General features: G+C 33.9%; 1 protein-coding gene across 7 annotated transcripts in view; it reads right to left on the bottom strand.

Moving 5' to 3' along the window:
- Positions 1-22,538, bottom strand: part of MDGA2 (MAM domain containing glycosylphosphatidylinositol anchor 2) — a 795,736-nt gene that overhangs the window by 241,197 nt on the left and 532,001 nt on the right. For all 7 annotated transcript variants that reach the window (XM_074290629.1, XM_074290632.1, XM_074290631.1 and 4 more), the window contains one exon: positions 42-190. In XM_074290629.1, coding sequence (XP_074146730.1) covers positions 42-190 — 149 coding nt within the window. The remainder of the gene's footprint in view (positions 1-41; positions 191-22,538) is intronic.

Below are 22,538 nucleotides of genomic sequence, written 5' to 3'. Positions count from 1 at the left end.
GAAAATAGCCATTATATATAAATATTAACTAATTTTCTTACCTGCCTTATACCCAAACGATAAGCAACAATGCGGTCCACTGCATCAGGATTCATTTGAGTCCATTGTAGACTATAGGAATATACTCGATGTCTGTTTTGCCACACAGGATTATAGGTGTCATAATAGAATTCAGGAGCATAAGCTTTGCCTGAAAGAGAGAAAAATGCATTAGATTCAAAGGGTTAAAAAAAAAAAGAGAGAGAGAGAGAGAGAGCAATTTAAAGGGGCTAGGTGGCACAATGGATAAGAGTATTAGGCCAAGAATCAGGAAGACCTGATGTCAAATCTGGACTCAGACTCTTACTAGTTGCATGACTGGAGGCAACTCACTCAGCAAAATATATCAGTGAAATAAGCATATAGAGGAAATGGGGGAAACCTAGAGAAAAAAATCATAAATTTCCTATTAAAAACAAAACTAGACCTTCTGAATCACAAAAACAAAAACCAAACAAAAAAACAAAAACAAACAAACAAAAAAAACCTAGCTGTTTGATTCTCTGGTAAGTCATTTAATCCAGATAGCTTCCCCCCAAAAACCTCACAAACCCACAAACATTAGTAATGGAGAAACAACTAGAGTTCATTCCAATAAGACCAAAGACAAAGCAAATAAGAACTGTTAATTTATTCATTCAATGCCATAACAATGAACTTGCCAATCAGATACTTTTTAGAGCCAGAAGAAATAAAAATAATTACAAAGCAATTGAGGAAGAAAAGGTCATGTATCTCAAAGTAAAAAAGAAGAAGACAAAAAAAAAAGAAGAAGAAGAAGAAGAAACCCAGGAGAACAAAGCCTTAGACTATAATGTAATAATCATCATAGCTACCCAGTAACTTTTTTTAATGTTGGTTAATGAAACAATTTAGGTAAATGACACAGAAGGAAGCATTTTGTCCTATTTGACAAAATACTTCTAGAAAAAATGAATAATAATTTGGCAAACATTGGTTTAGATAAACATTTCACAACATACACCACAAAAGACAATAATGGATATGTAAATAATATATAAAAGGTCATAACAGTTTAGGAGATACTTTATTTGACTTCATTGGTCAGGTTAAAGCAAGACCACAGGAAGAAGATATATTTTGGAAGAGGAAAAGAGAATTCTCAAATAAACAAGACATTATTGAGATCATAATATGTAAAATGGCATTTTGTCACATATAGTCATAAAACTTTTTAACAAATTCAACATAGTTAATATTAAAAGGTAAATAATTGTTTAAAAATCTTTAAAAACAATATAGAACAGCAGTAATTCTCCAAAAAAAGAATTGAATAGGCAATTCTCAAAAGAATAAACCCAAGCTGACCACAGCTATATAAAAATGCTCCAAATAATTAATACTGAAAACAAAAATGCTATTTAAAAGATCTCTGAGGTTCTATTTCATACCTATAAGACTATCATAGATGATGAAAAAGTAACAAAAGAAATTGTTGAAGATATTTTTAGAGAACAGGTACATTAATGGGATATTGGTAGAGTTTGGTTCAACAAAATTTTGGGAAGTAATTTGAAATTATAAATCTAGAGTGACTAAACTGTCTATATGCTCTAATTCAAAGATATTTCTACTAATCTTAAATCTCAAAGATATTAAAGTGAGAGGGAAATGTATATATTTAAAATTTTTTTACAGTTGGACTTTTTTTTAAGCAAAATGTGAATTAAAATCATGTAATTTGAAGATTGAAAGAGACCCCAGTGATCATCTAGTTCAATCTGTACATAAAAATATTATCTGATAACTCATTATCCAGTTTCTGGTGGAAAACTCCAATGATAACAAACATTGGTTGGTAAAGTAGCCCATTCCACTTTTGGACAGGTTTAATTCTAAGAACACTCATTCTGTTATCTTGCCTACATTTGATTCAATTAAACTTGTACCCATTTATCCTAGTTATAACCTCTGGGACTAAGCAGCAGAAATCTAAGCCATCTTTCATTTGATAGCCATTTAAATAGTTGAAGATAGCTATCATGCCTACCATGAGTCTTCTCTTCTCCAGGCTAAACATGTGGAGTCCTTTTAACTAATACTAATGTGTCATGATTCAAGATTTGTCAGTCATGATTCAAGATTTCCCATCTTCGTTACCTTATTCTGGTCACTCTATCTTGATAATGTCTTTGCTAAACGCTGGTCCCAGAACTGAACACAATACTATAATTGGGGTTTTTAATGATCACATCAACTTTTTTGACTGCAGCTTCAAACTGTTTTCTCATATTGGATTTGATATACTAAAAGTTCCAAACTTTCCCCCCCAAACAACTGTTTTAGCCATGCTTCTCTCATCTTTCATATAATTGTGAAGATTATTTTTTGCGTCCAAATGAAGGACTTCACATTAATCTCTAGTGAATCACCTTATTTGATTCAACTCACTGTCAAGACCTTTTGTGACTTAGAAATCCAATGTATCTGTTATCCTTTGTATTATCTGCAAATTTAATGAATATGTAATTTGTCTTTATCCAAGTATTGTTGAAGGTGTTTAACAGAACAGGGAGAAGCACAGATCTTCAGACTATTCCAGTGAAGACTTATGGCCATTTTAAACAACGAATTATTCTAGAAAATAATACTATAGGATACTTAATAAAAATGCTAATACCTGTAAATTGTATCCATGATATTGCTCTAGTCTACTAATTCTATGATTCTGTTTTTAAGTGATATTAAATTTGGTTCTATCTGTTTTTGAAGTCATACTCAATCTTAAAAATCACTGTTTTTTAGATATGAAAGAGAGCTACAGAGACACCCCCCCATTTTACTTTAAACTAAACATTCTCCAACATATTTTCTCCTTTAGTTTCTGAAAATCTTTTTCACATCCTTTTAAATATTAAGTCTTTTTTGTTCCTTTGGCAAAACATCTGTCAACTAGCATGCTTATGTATTTTTGTTATGTGAACTCAATCTCTGGCCAATAATGTGATTTCTTTATTGTAAGTCATCATCTAGCAAGCTATATCCCATTCTCATACATTACCTTCTAGGCCAGCTATTTACTTAGGTTAATCTTTGTTTTATCTATTCTTTATCTTTCATGAACAACTTCAGAAACATACAATTTATGCCTCACTAGTCTTTACTTTTTATGCTCTAAAATTCATAATTGTTGGCAAAACTATCTAGGTTCCTTCTTGTAGTATCGTTTGTGCTCTTGTAAATATCCAGAAGGATTTAGTTGTCATTCATTTTGAAAGGTCTGGGGAGATTCTATTTGACTATACTGTTTTAAGAATATCAGATTTTTTTATTAGTGCTATCAGGATAACAAATGTCTTTTAGTGCTCTTGAGCAAGGACTCATCAAAATATAACTATATTTTTCTTATTCCTCTCTCATTTCAAAGTTTCTGTGATTCTATTAATGTAATTTTTGAAGTTCTAAATTTTCATCTGTTTTAAAGTTCTGATATTATAGCTATACTTTTCCTTTCCTCTTTCATCTGGTACATGAGTCCATTTTCTTTTACTGTTTTAAAAGCATATATATATGCATTACACTAAAGGCACTGGCCCTATCAATATTCAAAGAAAAGTGTTTTTAAAAAGTGATTTAAGTACTGTTTATCGTTAAATTTTTTATAGAATTTAATTCTAATTTTTCTTAAAACAAATTCTACGAAATGGAAATATATATATTTATATATCCCAATTGAATATAATTTTTTTCTTTTGAGTTCCAAGTTCTCTTTCTCACTTCTGAACCTTTCCTTTCATTGAGAAAATGAGAAATTTGAATGCAATTATACATGTAAAGTCAAGCAAAATATATTATCATATTTAATAGTTTTTCAAAAAATACAAACAAGAAAAAGTAAAACAGTATGCTTCAATCTACACTCAGATTTCATCATTTCTTTTCCAGAATATTTAATTATAGGTTCTTTGGAATTGTCTTGCATTAGTGTTATCAGAGTAACTAAGTCTTAAATAATTTATCATCCTTAAAATATTTCTATTAGCAGAGATACTGATATAGTTTATTTCTTTCTCCAGCTCATTTTGAGGTGGCTTCAACCTGAGGAAAACAGGGTTAAATAATTGCCCAGGGTCACATAGATTAGTGAGGCAAGATTTGAACTTCCTGATTCCAAACCCGTTGCTCTATCTACTATATCACCTAGTTACCTAGAGTCAGATTAAATAACATTTATTACCAGGCAAATGACATCAGTTCTGTTGAATGCATTTCCAAATTATCCCATATATAAGAATCATTATTCTTATCATCTTTTGCATTTTCTACTAATAATCCATTTTGGAGTTATCAAATATGAACTGATTACATTTAACTAAACAAATATAATAATAGCAACATTTATATAGCACTTACCATATACTAGTCACTGTGTTAAGCACTTCACAATAATTATGTCATTTGATCCTCACAACAACTCTGAGAGATGGATCTTATTACTATTTTTATATATCTTGTTGTTATAATTTTTTTCCCTTTATAGGTCAGGAAATTCAAGTATATAGAGATAACTTACTTATGATCACACAGTTGCTAAATTTCTAAGACCAGAGTATAACTTAGGTTTTCCTGCATTTTCTAGCAGTTTTTCTAATATCTTTATTTGGGAACTGGATCTAAGATGAAGAAGATCTAACAGAGTCAAAAGGCAGGAGTCAGAGAATATTCTTTGAGATTGTAAGGTCTCTGATCTAAATAATCTTTTTTCTTCTCATGGTCAAGGAAAGGTTACCAAGAAACAGCTAAATGAAAATTATATACCTATTTATTATCCTTTACTCTAGGAATGCCTTCAAATTAGTTGCCTTTCTTCATTACACTAAAGGAACTGGTCTGTAAAGGTCCAGTCATCTCTAAGTTATCCTTCCAGACCACCGTCTAAACTCAAACTCACAGTCAGACTGCTCCTTGCCCAACTGCCCTCCTCTTTTATCCTAGCAGAGAATGGGCTAGTGAGAACTCAATGGGGTTTGTGAGAACTCCTACAGCCAATGAACTTGCTCCTCTTAAAGGTGCAAACTCCTTTAAACATCTAAACTCTCCCCCAGATGTCCAAAGGTGAAAACTCCTTTCAAAGGCCTGAACCAAAGGTGTGAATTCTGAGCTAGAGAATTGTTTAGACAACCTGAGTTCTCACCTTGTAATCCTAACATCTCCCCCTTTCTTTTGATTTAGAACATAGGGTTGTCATGGCTTTGAAACATAAATCCATCAATATGGGAGGTATTACACATAATTACATAAATTACATAAACACATAGTAACATAGTAACATAACACATGCTGGAAGTATGTAACAATTAACAAGATCAAATAATCATAAATTGAGAATTTATACATATCCATAAGTCCATTGTCCATTAGTTCATGTGCCAAAAAAAATCCAATAATTCCTGCAACTTTTGAAGTCCTCCAATAGTCTCATCTTGTGTTAGGAAATCCAATGATTCCTGCTGGTTTTAAAGTTCTTTTACAGTCTTCTTATTAGCCATGCTCTTTCAGTGTCAGATGTTTCTTAGATTTTCTCCTTTGTTTTGAGGTCTTTCTCTTTTTCTGTCTCTCTCTGATGGACAAGGTGAATACAACTTGTTGGCACCCATCTGATTCCTTCTTCATCTGAAGAAATACAAGCAAACCCTCTTCCCCAAGGAGTTAACTTATCTGTTCCCTTCCATTCACCACTTTCTGGGTTTCTCCACGTGACCTGGTGATTATCTAAGGACAGTGGAGCTGCTCACACTGGACACTGCCCTTCTGGTGGGTTATAAAACTTGTCTGCCGGAGCCAGTGCATCTTTGTCAAAAATTAGAAAATTAATGGTAAAGAGAACTAAATTTAGAAGTTCTCTAGGATTACCTCTGGCTCTCCCTTTCTTTTGTTTTTGGAGGAGTGTCTTAATGTCTCTGTTTCTTCTCTCTACTATTGCCTGACCTTGCAGATTAAAAGGTATGCCAATGGTGTGTAAAATCTAATACTGCGCACAAAAGTATGCAAAATGTTTGGAAGTATATGCAGGTCCATTATCTGTTTTTATTTCTTGTGGCACACCCATAATTGCAAATGCTTGGATAAGGAATTCAGTGACCACTCGGGCTGTTTCTTTTGCTATTGACACTGCAAAAGTGAATCCTGAAAAGGTATCTACCACCACATCGATAAAAAACAGACTACCAAAAGATTTATAATGGGTCACATCCATTTGCCAGATTTCATTAGGTCTCAAATCACGAAGGTTCTTCCTTGGAGAGAGTGTAGGAGCATGGAAAGGAAGGCAAGCTATACAGGCTTTTACGATGCTCCTAGCTTCTTCTCTTGTTATTCCAAATTATATATATTATATATATGTAAAGCTCAGGCAGCCTGATGATATTTAGAATGAGATTCTTATGTTTCCTGAAATAAAGGAGTACTGGCTAACATAATTAAAAGGCTATCTGCCTTTGAATTTCCATCAACAATAGGACCCGGAAGTCCACTATGTGAGTGGACATGCAAGATAAAAATCTTGCCTGGATCCTTTCTCACTTGCTCTTGAAGTTTCTTAAAGAGCTGATAAATATTAGAGGCTGCAAATTTTATTTAGGCTGTGGCAATTCTTTGTAGCACACCTACTGAATAGGCTGAACCAGTAATTATATTTACATCTCCTGGATAACAAGTAAGAGCTAGCATGATAGCAAATAATTCATTCTGCTGAATAGACTGAAAAGGAGTTCTGTCTACTCTCTTTATGGTTAAATCATGAGAATATACAGCACAAATATTTTCTTTGGAGACGTCTGTAAAGATTATGAGTCCTTTAAGAGGAACCTTAGAAACCTTTTCTTCAAAAATCCATTACCAATTATGTAGTAGCCAGATTATCTTTAATGGAGATCCATGTGCAAAATTTGGAGTGGTGGCCAATAAAATTTGCTATTCTGGGATGGTCTCACAGCATACATTAATTTGTGCATTAGTATAGAATGTGTATATTTTTTCAGGACTTATCCCACATAATTGTATTACTCTCTTAATAACCTTTAATAAAATGCTAGCCACAAGCACTGAGTAAAGAGTAAACCTTTGTTCTGGTTGTGCTGGGAGGTTCACCCACTAGATCACACTGTCTCCTTGATGAAGGACTGCTGTGGGTGCCTCTTTTGTAGCAAAAACTAATATTTCCAAGGGTTTTTGAGTGATTCTTTCAACCACATTGGATAAAGCCAGTTCAACTTCTCTCAAAGCCTCTTGTGCTTCTTTTGTAAGCTGGCGTGGTGAATTTAAAGCACTGTTCCCCTTAAAATGTCATATAGAGGTTGGAGTTGATTGGTAGTTAAGCCTAACAGTGGACACATCCATTGGATATCTCCTATTAATTTTTGGAAATCATTTAAGGTGTCCAACTTCTCTGTTCTTAAAGAAAGCTTTTGTACTGTGAGTGTCTTAGGATATACTTCATATCCTAAATTTTGAAAAGGAGCATGTCTTTGAATTTTTTCTGTAGCTATATGCAGTTTGTAGTACTTTAATATTTCCATGGTCTTTTGTAGACATGCTTCTAACATTTGTTCCTTAGGTGCACATCCCAAAATATCATCTATACAATGTAACAATATTACTTTTGGAAAGGCTTTTCTTACTGGAGCAAGAGCAGCAGCAACATACATTTGGCACATAGTAGGGCTGTTTTTCATTCCCTGTGGCAAAACTGTCCATTCTTATCTTTTATAAGGCTCAGGCAAATTAGCAGTAGGCACTGAAAAAGCATATCTTTTCATATCCTCCTTATCTAGAGGGATAGAATAGAAACAATCCTTAATGTCTATAACCCAAAGAGGCCATTCTCTTGGCAACTGAGTAGGAGATGGAAGTCCAGGCTGAAGTTCCCATAGTTTCCATCTGTTCATTTACTCTTCTTAGCTAAGTTAACATCCTCCATTTCCCAGATTTCTTTTTCACCACAAATACTGGGGAATTCCAAGGACTTAGAGAAGGCCGCAAGTGTCCTTGGTCAAGTTGTTCTTGCACTATGTCTAATAAGGCCTGAATTTTATCACTTCTTAAGGGCCACACTGGTGAATCAGTCTTCCACTGAATAGAAATCGGTGAGAGTGCAAGTAGGCCTTCAAAAGCAGCCCTGCCTAAAAAGCCGAAGTACTTATTTGTAATCCTGCTGTAAAATGTCTCTTTCCCACAGATTGATGGGGATTTTTTCAACCACAAAAGGCATAAAAACTGCTGTTTCATTTTCAAATGTCCATCTCAAAGGCATAGCACTAACTTCTGCTGCTATTGATCCTCCTACACCAGACATGTAGGTGTTTGCCTTAGTCTTTGGCCAGTGACCGGGCCAATTGGCACCTCTAATAACTGTACAATCTGCACCCGTGTCTACCAATCCTTCTAATGGTATTCCATTTATATAAATAGTAAGCATAGATAGGTCAGCTGTCACAGCTGCTGTCCAATATATTCCTGGATTTTGTTCATTGGAGTCAGAATCTGGACGACTGTTACCAGATTGCTTATTAGGGGTATGTAACAATAAGCCTGATGCTACTACTTCTCCTGGTTGATAAATCACATGTTGTCTACCTATGTTAGTGACTGGGATATTAGCTACACATTCTCCAGTTTCCCACATCAGTGTATGGATGGACATTGTTTTGTAAGCACTCTCAGAAGGCGAAATGGTCAAGCCTGGAGGCAAAGGATCCATAGGCTGAACAGGAACAGATTTCATTTCTCCAGGGAATATCTCAGTAGTCTCTACTGCACACAACTCTATTTTTCCTAATTTCAATCCCTTTCTTCTATCTGATTGCCTTTTGGGTGATTGATCATGTCTTAAATTTCTCTGGATGTAACCTCGGTTACCATCATGCCCCACTTGGGGGGCTGAAGCTGGGCCTCGCCTCTCATTTCCCTGTGTCAATCTACATTTGGAGACCCAGTGGAAGCCCTTGTGATATTTTGGACATGGAGTTTTAGGTCTTCTCTCACCCTGTCTTCTCACTGTATCTCCATATCTACACTGAGCTCTTAGATGCCCAATTTTTCCATATTGAAAACATCGCCGAGTTTCTCTAGAAGTCCCTTGCCAGGAGGGACTCTGTCTTCCCAAGTTCATAATAGTCTGGGTGTAAAAAGCATTTGTTTCTACTGTAGCACAGCAACTTATGATCTCCTCTAAAGAAGCATCTTTGTCTAGTCCCCATATAATTTTCTTGCAAATCTCATTGGCATTTTCCTTAGCCAGATGTCTGGTCATTATTTCTGTAGCTGCATTTTCTCCAATAGTGTTTTTGACAGCAGTTTGCAAACGTCCCACAAAATCCACAAAAGGTTCATTGGGACCTTGCTCTATTTTAATGAAAGCCTCCCCCTGATCTTTCTGTTTGGGGAGGGAACCCCAAGCTTTTATTGCAGCCTTAGAAATTTGCTCATATGCTTTCATGATATAATTAATCTGTTCTGAATTCTCTCCATACTGACCTACACCAGCTAATTGCTCAAAAGTGAATTGTGTGTTAACTCCTGTTTCCAAACAGGAGTTGGATCTTACATAACTCATGAAACTCCGCAAGCCACAACAGATTTTTGTCCAGATTCTAAACATGTCCTTGCTATGGATTTCCAATCATTCAGGGTTAGGACTTTATAAGACAAACCATCTAGTAACATTTTAACATAAGCTGATGTAGCCCCATAAAGGGTACAACCTTTTTTCAAATCTTTAATTTTATTCAAATCTAAAGGTGTATATCTTCTCCTTTTTTGACCTACAGAGTCAATCTCTTCAATCACAGGATATGCATGTATAAAATCACTTATATCCTGTCCTTCTCTCTTAGCTTTTACCAGTGCTTTTTCTAATCTTGTCATAGGGTGTTTCACAGATGATTCTGTTTGTGTTTCTGCCTCTTCCCCTCCTCCTTCTTCCTCCACCCCTGAAGGTGGAGTTGATGTGGGCCTGTCAATAATCTGCTCTCTAGGCAGGGTTGAAGCTTCTTCAAGAGAATCAGTCATCACACCCTAATTCCTCATTTAAATCTCCTTGCCCTTGGGCAAGATCTTGATCTTTCCTTTTTTCCTCACACTTCTTCCTCTGTTCATTTTTCAAACTTTTACTTCTCCTACAACTTGCTTGATAGTTTAAGGCTAATTGAACTACGTTGTATATATAAAATACCTCTGTGGAAATTGAACAAGGCCCATTTTTTATGTGAAATTCTTTCAATTGAAGTCCCACTAGCTTCCAGTTATCTACATTTAGTTTTTCTTCCTCTAAAAACCAAGGAGATGTGCGTTTTAATGTACCCAAGAGTTTATCAATCTGTACCCCGGTTACAAGTAAACTCTGCTCCTCAATCATCTTAATTATACTCTCTATAGCACCACTATTATCTATTATCTATTATCACCTTGTAATCCTAACACTGGTCTATCAATATTCAAAGAAAAGTATCTTAAAAAGTGATTTATGTACTGTTTACCCTTAAATTTTTTATAGAATTTAATCTAAATTTAATTCTAATTTTTTTTCTTAAAACAAATTCTACAGAATAGTACCACAAAACTCACTAAAATATTTTGACATGTGTTGCTTAGCTGAAAAAGTTTACTCTCTAAACTCTTAACTTCCAACATTTATTAAGATCTTTAGCAGTTTTCCTTTCCATGATTATTTGACTTTATTTCTATAATTCCAGTTGTGGGTAAGGCTGAAATGACAGGGGGAAAAAAAAAATATTTATATATATATATATATATATATATATATATATATATATATATATATATATATATATATATAGCTGTTTTTCCCCTCTTTTCTTATAACCTAATCACCCACTGAAATGCAGAAACTAGGAGTTAGACTTGTTTATTGGGACAACTACTTCAAATATGAATCTTTATTAATCTTTCCCCAAATACTAAATTCTTTGAATACAGCTTTTTAGCACTCTGTATGGTTGACTGCATTTTTCCTTTAAAAATATTTCAAAATAACAATCCACAAATAACACATGAAATAAGAAAATAAAAAGTTCCTATGTTTAAAAAAAAAATACAGACAAAACAATAAAACAAACAAATACTTGCTAGGTTTAATTTATTACTTTGTTAAAAAAAAAAAAAAAAAAAAAAAAAAAAAAACTCACTTAAAACCAAAACAAAGTACCAGTTAAATTTTCATGAAGATTTATTTCAAAATTAGCATAATTCAATAGCATGCTATTTAAACATTCCTTTAACTATTGGGAACAACAACCTGTCCTATGCAACCAAAAAGCTATGTAAGGGGGAGCTCCTTGATGAATGCCTGGGGGGAGGGGGAGATAATCCATTCTTTTCTCCATGGTAAATTTTTTCAATCCCTGAAGCAAACCTAAATTTTCTTCCCTAATCTCTGAGATTAACATAAACTTTTATTTCCCAAGAAACTTTAATCATAATCTAAACTTCTAGAATCCCTGGGATAGACCCAAATTTAACCTAAACTTAAATTTCTCCAATTCTTGGGATTATCCAGACCTAAACTTTCCCTGTCTCTGGGGCAAACTCTATCTAAATCTAAATTACTCCACTTCCTGGAGCAAACTGAATCTAAATCTAAAATTGAGCTGTTCCTATCTAAACTAATCAAATTTACAATCTAAACCTTACATTAGTTCAGAAGAAAATGAGATCAAGAGCAGGAGTTGGACTTTCAAAGATAATCTTCCATTGAAAAAGTCCCTCAGTGAAAGATTAACCAGACAACTCTAGGCACTTTTTCTAGAAGGCTCTAAGAGTTCTTACTTGACCTAGCTGACTTCTCCAAAAACTGGCATGTGAAAAAGGAAATAACTAAAGAAATAATCATTCAATATTTGAAGCATACTGATTTATTAAACAATTGTAAGACAATTGTTTTGGGATTGGGACCTTTTCCTCAGCTTAGGGCTAGACACCAAATACATGGGGATAAAGACTTTTGTATATTAAAAAAAAACTAACCAAACAAGATCAGTTAATTAAAATGAAGCAATAGGTAATGCAATCTCTAGTTGGATGAAGGATTAGGATGTTTCTTAGTTGGGAGGAAGAAGAATAAGTATAATTTCTTAAAATCAGAAAAGGAAGTGTCTCATTCCTCAAAGTGTTTGTTCCCAAAGAAACATGGAAAGAATAATTAATTGACCAGTGTGGAACCAGTTTTCATATAAAACATATGGGTTTGGTTGAAATGTCCAATTGTATGTCCAAATGTCTTCGTTCCATCAGTCTTTTGATTTGATTGGGTTTCTGGTCAGCAAAGCCTAGATCCTTAGTTAAGAATTTCTAAAAAGTATGTAGGAGTAGTCCAGCTTCTCAATCACACAAGGCTAGATTCAAACCATGCAGCAAAGTTTTCTCTCATTTGCTAAATTAAATAAAATTTTCTCAGCATTCAGAAGTTGAACTATATCCATGAGTGGAAAGAAAGGTGACTAAGCTATCTCCAAAACTGAGTCACAAGATGGAATTAGGGGTTTACTCAATTTACATAATTAAACACTTGCTGTCTTAATTTCCTCAATTCTTTCCTCACACATAATTTTGAAATAATAGGTGATATCACTGGCAAATTACAGGAACATAGAACACATTATTTATGAAATTTTGGTTAATGGAAAAATTTGAGACCAAACAAGAAATGTAAAACATTATAGAATGTAAAATGGATCATTCTAATTATATCAGATTTCAAAGGTTTTGCACAAATACAATACAATTATAATTAGAAGAAAAGCAGGAAATGAAAAATTTTAACAGCAGGGCTTTCTGATATAGATTTCATTTCTTAAATATAGAGAGAACTAAGTCAAATTTATAAAAATATAATCATTCCCCAATTGACATAAACAATATTATTACTAACTCTGTATACCAAAGAGATCAAAGAAAAAGGAAAATGGTCTTTGTGTATTAAAATAGTTGCAGGAGTTCCTTTTTGTGTTGATAAAGAATTGGGAATTGAGGAAATGCCCATCAACTGGAGAGTGACAAGCAGAATGCAATACTTATTTAAACTGATATAAAATGAAATGAATAAAAATAGGAGAACATTGTACATAGTAATGACAACATTGAACTTATAATCAACTGTGAATGACAGTTATTCTCAGCAATACAAGGATCCACAACAGTTTTAAAGGACTTATGATGAAAAATGCTATGTATCTCAAGAAAAAGAATTGATGGAGTTTGAATGAAGGTTGAAGCATACTTTTTAAACTTTATTATTCTTGGATTGTTGTTTTTGTTGCTATTACTGTTTTATTTAGCAACATAACTAAGACCAAAACAGCAATTCAGATGTCCACAGAAAAAATCTCAAAGAGCGATGTGAATTGATGTCAAGCCCAAAGAGGTTTCTTGAAAGTGTTCACATTTTTTTCCTTTGAAGCAAGATAATTGTATAAATATGTATACATATATTGAATTTCACACATATTTCTACCATGCTTAACATATATTGGAATACTTGCCATCCAAGGGAAGGGAGGAGATTTGGAACACAAGGTTTTTCAAGGGCTAATACTGAAGAATTGTCCACACATACCATATTCTGAAAGGCAAAGGACCTAGGGTTACAACCAAGAATTAACTACTGAGTGAGAATTAACAATATTTTTCAGGGGAAAAGATGGATCTTCAATGAAGTAAGAGACTTTCAATCATTTCTATTAAAAATCAGAACTAAACAGAAAGTTTAATTTAAAAACACAAGACTCAAGAAAAGCATAGAAAAATAAACAAGGGGAATGGTATATTAAGGATTAAACTGTTTACATCCCTGAATGGGAAAATGATATCTGTAACTCCAGAGAACTGAATCTCTCATTGGGCAGACAGAGGGGAGCATCACATGGATAGAGGGTATGCTAGTGAATGGACTCTAATGTAATGATATCAAAGAAAAGGATATTCAGGGTTGGGAAAAGGAGGAAAAAAAGAGGAAAAGGAAGTTATATGGGACAATTAAATCACATGAAGAAATGCAAAAAATGAATGGAAAGAAAGATGGAGGATGAGCATTGTCTGAAGCTTGATCTCATCAGTTTTGGCTCTAAGAGGGAACACAGTAATAATTCCTTTGGGTATAAATGTATCTAATCCTATAATGAAGTAGGAAGAGAAAGAAGAAAGTAAAGGGAGGGCCAGAATATAAGGGAGAGGAGAAACACTAGGTGAAAAAGTAAGAGAAGGGGGCAAGGAATGATAGTAGATAAGAGAGTAAAAAACAAAAGAAAACTATTAAGAACAGGGGTAAAAAAGAGAGAACAAAAGTATATACAGTGGATAAAGTAGGATGTAAGGAAATATAGAACTGGTAATCATAACTAAATGTGCATGAGATAAATTCTCCCATAAAATGTGAATGAATTGCTATTCAGAGTGGAATAAAAAACAGAATCCTATAATATGTTGTTTACTAAAAACACATTTGACAAAGAGAGATACTTACAGAATAAAGATAAAAAACTAGAACAAAATTTATTATGCTTCAGCTGAAGTTAAAAAAAGCAGGGGTAGCCATTCTTATCTCAGGTAAAACAAAAATAAAAATAGAACTTATTAAAAATATAAGAAAGGAGAATACATCATGATACAGGGTACCATAAACAATGAAGTAGTAATTATATTAAATTTGTATGTACCAAGTGATAGAGCAGCCAAATTCCTAGAGAAGATTTTAAACCAGTAACAGGAAGAAATAGACAGCAAAACTATACTAATGGAAGAGCTCAACCTTTCCCTCTCCGAATCAGACAAATTTACCCAAAAATAAACAAAAAAGAGTATAGGAAGGTTAATAGAATCCTAGAAAACCTAGATATCATACACCACTGGAAAAAATGAATAGGGACAGAAAGGAATACACATGAAAAAATATCAAGTGCTTTTGGATAGCAACTATAATAAAGATAACAATATTACCTAAACTAATCTATTTAGTTAGTGTTATACCAAAACTCCCAAGAAATTATTTTACTGACCTAGAAAATAATAACATCAAAATTCATCTAGAAGAAAAAAAGGTTAAGAATTTCAAGGGAGTTAATGGAAAAAAAGCAAATGAAGGTGGTACTAGATATATTATAAAGCAACTATCATCAAAACCATTTGCTATTGGCTAAGAAATAGAATAGTTAATCAGTGGAATAGGTTAATGACTATTATATATATATATATATATATATATATATATATATATATATATATATATATATATATATAATAATGACTATTATGTATATATAGCCAATGACTATAGTAATCTAATATTTCACATACTCAAAGATCCCAGGTTTTGGGACCAGAACTCACTATTTGACAAAAACTGATGGGAAAATAGGAAACTAGTAAGACAGCAGTCATGCATGGACCCACACCTAACACCATATGACAAAAAGGAGTTCATGATCTAGACATAAAGAATATTATTAAAAAATTAAAAGAATATAGGATAGTTCACCTCTCAGATCTTTGGAGGAGGAAGGAATTTGTGAGTAAAGAAGAACTAGAAATCATTACTGATCACAAAATAGATAATTTTGATTATCCTAGGTTAAAAAGGTTTTGTACAAACAAAATTAAGGCAGACAAGATTAGAAGGAAGTAATAAACTGGGGAAACATTTTACATTCAAAGGTTTTGATAAACGCCTCATTTCCAAAATGTATAGGGAATTTACTTAAATTTATAAGAATTCCAGCCATTCTCCAATTGATAAATGGTCAAAGAATATGAACAGACAATTTTCAGATGAAGAGATTGAAATTATTTCTAGTCATATGAAAAGGTTCTCCAAATCATTATTGATCAGAGAAATGCAAATTAAGACAACTCTCAGATACCTGCACACCTGTCAGATTGGCTAAGATGACAGGAAAAGATAATGATGAATGTTGGAGGAGATGTGGGAAAACTGGGATATTAATACATTGCTGGTGGAAATGTGAACAGATCCAACCATTCTGGAGAGCAATTTGGAACTATGCTCAAAAAGTTATCAAACTGTGCATACCCTTTGATCTAGCAGTGTTTATACTGGGTTTATATCCCAAAGGTATCTTAAAAGAAAGGGACCCACATGCACAAAAATATTTGTGGCAGCCCTTTTTGTAGTGGCTAGGAACTGGAAACCTAATGGATGCCCATCAATTGGAAAATGGCTGCATAAATTATGGTATATGAATGTTATTGAATATTATTGTTCTGTAAGAAATAACTAACAGGGTGATTTCAGAGACGCATGGAGAGACTTACATGAACTGATACTAAATGAAATGAGCAGAACCAGGAGATCATTATATATGGCAACAAGAAGACCATATGATGATCAATTCTGATGGATATATATCTCTTCAAATGAGATGATTCAAACTAATTACAATTTTTTCAGTGATGAAGAAAGGCATCTACACTCAAGAGAGAGGCCTGTGGGAACTGAGTGTGGACCACAACATAGCATTTTCATGTTTTCTATTGATGTTTTCTTGCATTTTGTTTTCCTCCTCAGGTTTACTTTTGTTTCTAGATTTGATTTTTCTTGTGCAGCAAGATAACTGTATAAATATGTATACATATATTGGATTTAACATATTTTAATATATTTAACATGTATTGGACTACCTCCCATCTAGGGCAAGGGGTGGGGGGGAAGGAGGGAAAAATTTGGAACAGAAAGTTTTGCAAGGGTTAGTGTTGAAAAATTACCCATGCATATGTTTTGTAAATAAAAAGCTTTAATAAAAAAAAATCACATACAGAAAGAAAGGAATACATATTTTCTCAGCAGTACCTAGCACTTACACAAAACTGACCTTGTATTAGGGCATTAAACCCTCATAATCAAAAGCAGAAGGGCTTTCTTTTTCAGATTATAATGAAATAAAAATTATATTCAATAAAGGGGTAAGGAAAGATATACTAAAAACCAACTGAAAAATAAATAATCTAATTCTAAAAAAATGCATGGATCAAACAACAAATTACAGAAACAATACATAATTTCATACAAGACAATGACAATAATACAATATACAAAAACCTATGGGATGCAGCCAAAACAGTTTTTAGGGGAAATTTTATATCTCTAAACAACTACATGAATAAAACAGAGAAAGAAGTATCAATAAATTAGGAATGCAGTAACTAAAAAGGCCCTAAAAAGAACAAATAATGCCCCGCCCAATGAAATACTACATTTGAAATTATGAAACTCAAAGGAGAGATTAATAAAATTGAATCTAAGAAAACTATTGAACTAATAAATAAAATTTGGCAGAGCCAAGAAGGAGGATAGAAAGCAGGTCTGACATCCCTTAGATCAACACTAGATCAAGCCTCTGAACTAGTTTCAGGGTGGCAGAACCCACAAATATTTGAGACATATCAAATTTCTAGCCGAAGATATTTTGGAAGAGCTTCAGAAAAGTTCTGTTTCAATCAGGCATGGGGACGTGGCTGAGTGTAGGACCATTGCAGGGACCCAAGTAATGTGATATTTGAGGGCTGGTAAATATACTGAAAGGTTCTCAGCCAAAATACAGCAGCATTGGCTACTATGGCAAAGGATCAGCAGATTACCTTTGACATAGCCAAGGCAAAAACCAGAATAATGTGGGACCAGGCCACATCCACCCAGCACAGGAAGGAAATCACCAGTACTGGCCCAGGACAGCATAAAGCCATTGTTTCCTGTAGAGGAAGCTTAGGACAATTTCCCTTTTGCCCTAAGAGCAGACCTCAAATGAGCAAAAAAAGCAAAAAGAACTCTGAACATAGTTTTTATGGAGACATGAAACATACCTCAACATAAAACAAATCTGCAGGTAAAGCCCCAAAGGGTGATATGAGCTACTCCCCATCTCACAAGGCTCTATTGGAAGAATTCAAAAAGGATTGTAAAAGAAAGTTACAAGAAAAATGGGAAAAGGAAATGAGAACTTTGCAGAAGAGTTTGGAAAAGGAAACAGAAATTATCTGAAGAAAACTCCTTAAAAATAGATTTAGTGAAATGGGAAAAGCATATAACTCTTTACAAAACACAATACTTCTGTTATAGATTTACTTAAAGGATTCATGTATAATTTGATTTTATGTTGATGGCATAAAAAAGAAACTAGGAGTGGAAAGGGGATTACACTGAAAAAAGAAAAATGGAAGTAAAATAGGGTAAATTACAGAGAGGCACACATACCTATTACAACTGAAGGAAAGAAGGGAGGGGTGAGAATTGTGTCAATCTTATTGTCATCAGATTTGTCTTAGAGAATATAAAACATATTTAGCTTTAAAGAGAAACTTGTCTCACCCTACAGAATGTCATCTCCTATAGGGAAGTAGGAAGGGGAAAAAGGTAAAGGAATGGAAGAGGCTAATAGGAGGGAGAACAGAAATAGAAAGGGAAAGTAAAAGGGGAAGATTTTTTAAAATAATTTTATTATATATTTTTATAATATTATCCCTTGTATTCATTTTTCCAAATTATCCCCCCTTCCTCTACTCCCTCCCCCCGATGACAGGCAATCCCATACATTTTACATGTGTTACAATATAACCTAGATACAATACATGTGTGTAAATACCATTTTCTTGTTGCACAATAAGCATTAGATTCTGAAGGTACAAGTAACCTGGGCAGACAGACAGTAGTGCTAACAATTTACATTCACTTCCCAGTGATCCTTCTCTGGGTGTAGCTACCTCTGTCCATCATTGATCAACTGGAAGTGAGTTGGCTCTTCTTTATGTTGAAGATTTCCACTACCATCAGAATATATCCTCATACAGTATTGTTGTTGAAGTGTATAATGATATCCTGGTTCTGCTCATTTCACTCAGCATCAGTTGATGTAAGTCTCTCCAGGCCTCTCTGTACTCCTCCTGCTGATCATTTCTTACAGAGCAATAATATTCCATAACCTTCATATACCATAATTTACCCAACCATTCTCCAACTGATGGACATCCATTCAAGGGGGAAGATTTTTTTGAGGCAAGTCATTGTCAGAAGCAAATTACAGGGAAGAAGGAAAAGGGGAAAGGAAATACAAAAGTATAACTAAAGGAAAACAAGATGGCAGGAAATACAGAGTTAATCATTTTAACTGTGATTGTAATTGGGATGAACTCTCCCATAAAAGAGAAGTGGATAGCAGACTGGATTAAAAGCCAGAATCCTACAATATGTTGTTTGTAAGAAACACATTTAAAACAGTGACACATATGGAGTAAAGGTAAAAGGTTGGCGCAGAATCTACTATGGTTCAACTGAAGTTAAAAAAAAAAAAAAAAAAGAAAAGAAAAGAAAAAAAAAGCAGGAGTACTGATTCTGACTTCAAATCAAGCAAAAATAGATCTAATTAAAAGAGATAAGGATGGAAACTACGTCTTGCTAAAGAATACCATATATAATCAAGTAACATCAATACTAAACATATATATATATATATATATATATATATATATATATATATATATATATATATATATGTATATACCAAGTGATATAGATCCCAAATTCATACAGGAAAAGTTGAGAAACTTCAAGAAGATTTAAATCACAAACCTATACTAACAGGGGATCTCAACCTTGCTCTTTCAAAACTAGATAGATGAAACCACAAAATAAATAAGAAAGAAGTTAAAGAGATAAATAGAATACTAGAAAAACTAGATATGATAGCTCTTTGGAGAAAATTGAATGGAGACAGAAAGGAATACACTTTCTTCTCAGCAATTCATGGGAACTATACAAACATTGATCATATACTAGGACATAAAGACCTCAAAATCAAATGCAGAAAGGCAGAAATAGTAAATGCATTTTTTTCAGATCACAATGCAATAAAAATTATATTCAATAGAAGGCCAGGAGAAAATAGACCAAAATGTAATTGGAAACTAAATAATTTCATTCTAAAGAATGAATGGGTGAAACAGTAAATCATAGACATAATTAATAACTTCACCCAAGAAAATGACAATAATGAGATATCATACCAAAATGTGTGGGATGCAGTCAAAGTGGTAATAAAGGGAAATTTTATAGTTCTAGCTTATTTGCATAGAATAGAGAAAGAGAAGTTCAATAAATTGGATTTGCAACCAAAAAAACTAGAAAAAGAACAAATTAACCCCCCCAATTAAATGCCAAATTTGATATTCAAAAAATAAAAGGAAAGATCAATAAAATTGAAATTAAAATAACGTATTGAATTAATAAATAAAACGAAGTGTTGGTTTTATGAAAAAAAGCAACAAAATAGATAAACCTTAGTTAATTTGATTAGAAAAAGGAAAGAGGAAAATCAAATTGTTAGTCTTAAAAATGAAAAGGGAGAACTATACACCAATGAAGAGGAAATTAGAGCCATAATTAGGAATTACTTTGCCCAACTTTATGCCAATAAATTTGACAACCTAAGTGAAATGGAGGAATATCTACAAAAATATAGATTGCCCAGAAAGAAATTAATTACTTTTATAATACCATTTTGGAAAAAGAAATAGAACAAGCTATTAATCAACTCCCTAAGATAAAATCCTCAGGACCAAATGGATTTACATGTGAATTCTACCAAACATTTAAAGAACAATTAACTTCAATATTATATAAATTGTAGAGGGCTGAAACCCCCAAAAGATATGCTTGAATCAGACAACTGATCACTTAAGGCTAATTACCTATTCCATGTGAGACAATGACTCTATTAGCATATGTTTGGATACATGACTCTTCTCACCTTTGGTGCTTGCTGAATGTTTGGTGTTAAGATAATGATGGGCAAGGATTGGTGGGAAGAGGAAGAGGGGCCAGAGAGGCACTTGGCAGCAGGACAAGGAGGAGAGGCGGTGACTCCAAACTCCCAAACCCAGGATTCTGCTTATCTGCCTCTTTCACTTCTCCCCCTAAAAACCAAGGACTTTACAGCTGGCTGACCCCAAAGCCCTCCAGGGAGATAGTCCATACCCAATAATAAACTATTTGAAAAAATAGGGAATGAAGGACTCCTACCAAATTTCTTTTATTACATAGACATGGTACTGATACCTAAACCAGGTAGGATGAAAACAGAAAGAAAGTTATAGACCAATCTCCCTTATGGATATTGATTTTGATATTTTATTTTAAATAAAATATTAACAAAGAGATTACAAAAAATCATCCCCAGGTGTAGCGAGCTGTCGTCTCTAGAAGCTGCCGGATCACTCTCTGGGAAGAGATCTGCTGTGTCTTCTACTCAAATCTCTCCGACAGATTCTTCTTCCTCTAACGAACCATTGTCTCCAGGCAGTTGCTGTTAACTCTTGTCCAGAGAAGTGACTTCCCTTCCTGCAGAGAGCCCCGTCAAGCCTGATGCAATGCAGAGTCTTCTTCTATCTCTGGGTGTCCTCTCTTTTATTCTCCCAGAGAATGGGCGTGGGATAATGCAAGGGCTTCTGGGAAGAACCACTTCAGCCAATGAGCTTGCTCCTTCTATCAAATCAACCTGAGTTCTCACCTTGTAATTGTCCAACCTGAATTCGCACCTTGTCACTATCCAGACAACCTGAGTTCTCACCTAGTAATCCTAACATTTCCCCCTTTCTTTTGATTTAGAACATAGGACAGTCATGATCTTGAAACATAAATCCATCAATATGGGAAGTATTACACATAATTACATAAATTACATAAGCACATAGTAACATAGTAACATAATACATGCTAGAAGTATATGACAAATAACATAATCAAATAATGATAAATTGAAAATTTATAAATGTCCATAAGTCCATTGTCCATTAGTCTCATCTTGTGTGAGGAAGTCCAATGATTCCTGCTGGTTTTTAAAGTTCTTTAACAGTCTTCTTATTATCCATGCTATTTCAGTGTCAGATGTTTCTTAGATCTTCTCCTTTATTTTGAGGTCTTTCTCTTTTTCTGTCTCTCTCTGATGGACAAGGCGAATATGCCTCGTTGGCACCCATCTGATTCCTTCTCCTGCTGAAGAAATACAAGCAAACCCTCTCCCCCAGGCAGTTAACCTATCTGGTCCCTTCCATTCACCACTTTCTGGATCTCTCCACATCACCTGGCGATTACCTAAGGACAGTGGAGATGCTCGCACTGGACACTGCCCTTCTGGTGGGTTATAAAACCTGTCTGCTGGAGCCAGTGCATCTTTGTCAAAAATTAGAAAATTAATGGTATAGAGAACTAAATTTAGAAGTTCCCTAGGGCTACCTGTGGCTCCCCCTTTCTTTTGTTTTTGGAGGAGTGTCTTAATATCTCTGTTTCTTCTCTCTACTATTGCCTGCCCTTGAGGATTAAAGGGTATGCCCGTGGTATGTAAAATCTTATACTGTGCACAAAAGTGTGTAAAATGTTTGGACATATATGCAGGTCCATTGTCTGTTTTTATTGCTTGTGGCACACCCATAATTGCAAAAGCTTGTATAAGGAATTCAGTGAC

The sequence above is a fragment of the Sminthopsis crassicaudata genome, chromosome 2 (assembly GCF_048593235.1).
Source record: "Sminthopsis crassicaudata isolate SCR6 chromosome 2, ASM4859323v1, whole genome shotgun sequence".
Taxonomy (NCBI): domain Eukaryota; kingdom Metazoa; phylum Chordata; class Mammalia; order Dasyuromorphia; family Dasyuridae; genus Sminthopsis; species Sminthopsis crassicaudata.
Note: the sequence above shows the minus strand (reverse complement) of the source record. Positions and strands in the feature narration are given on the sequence as shown.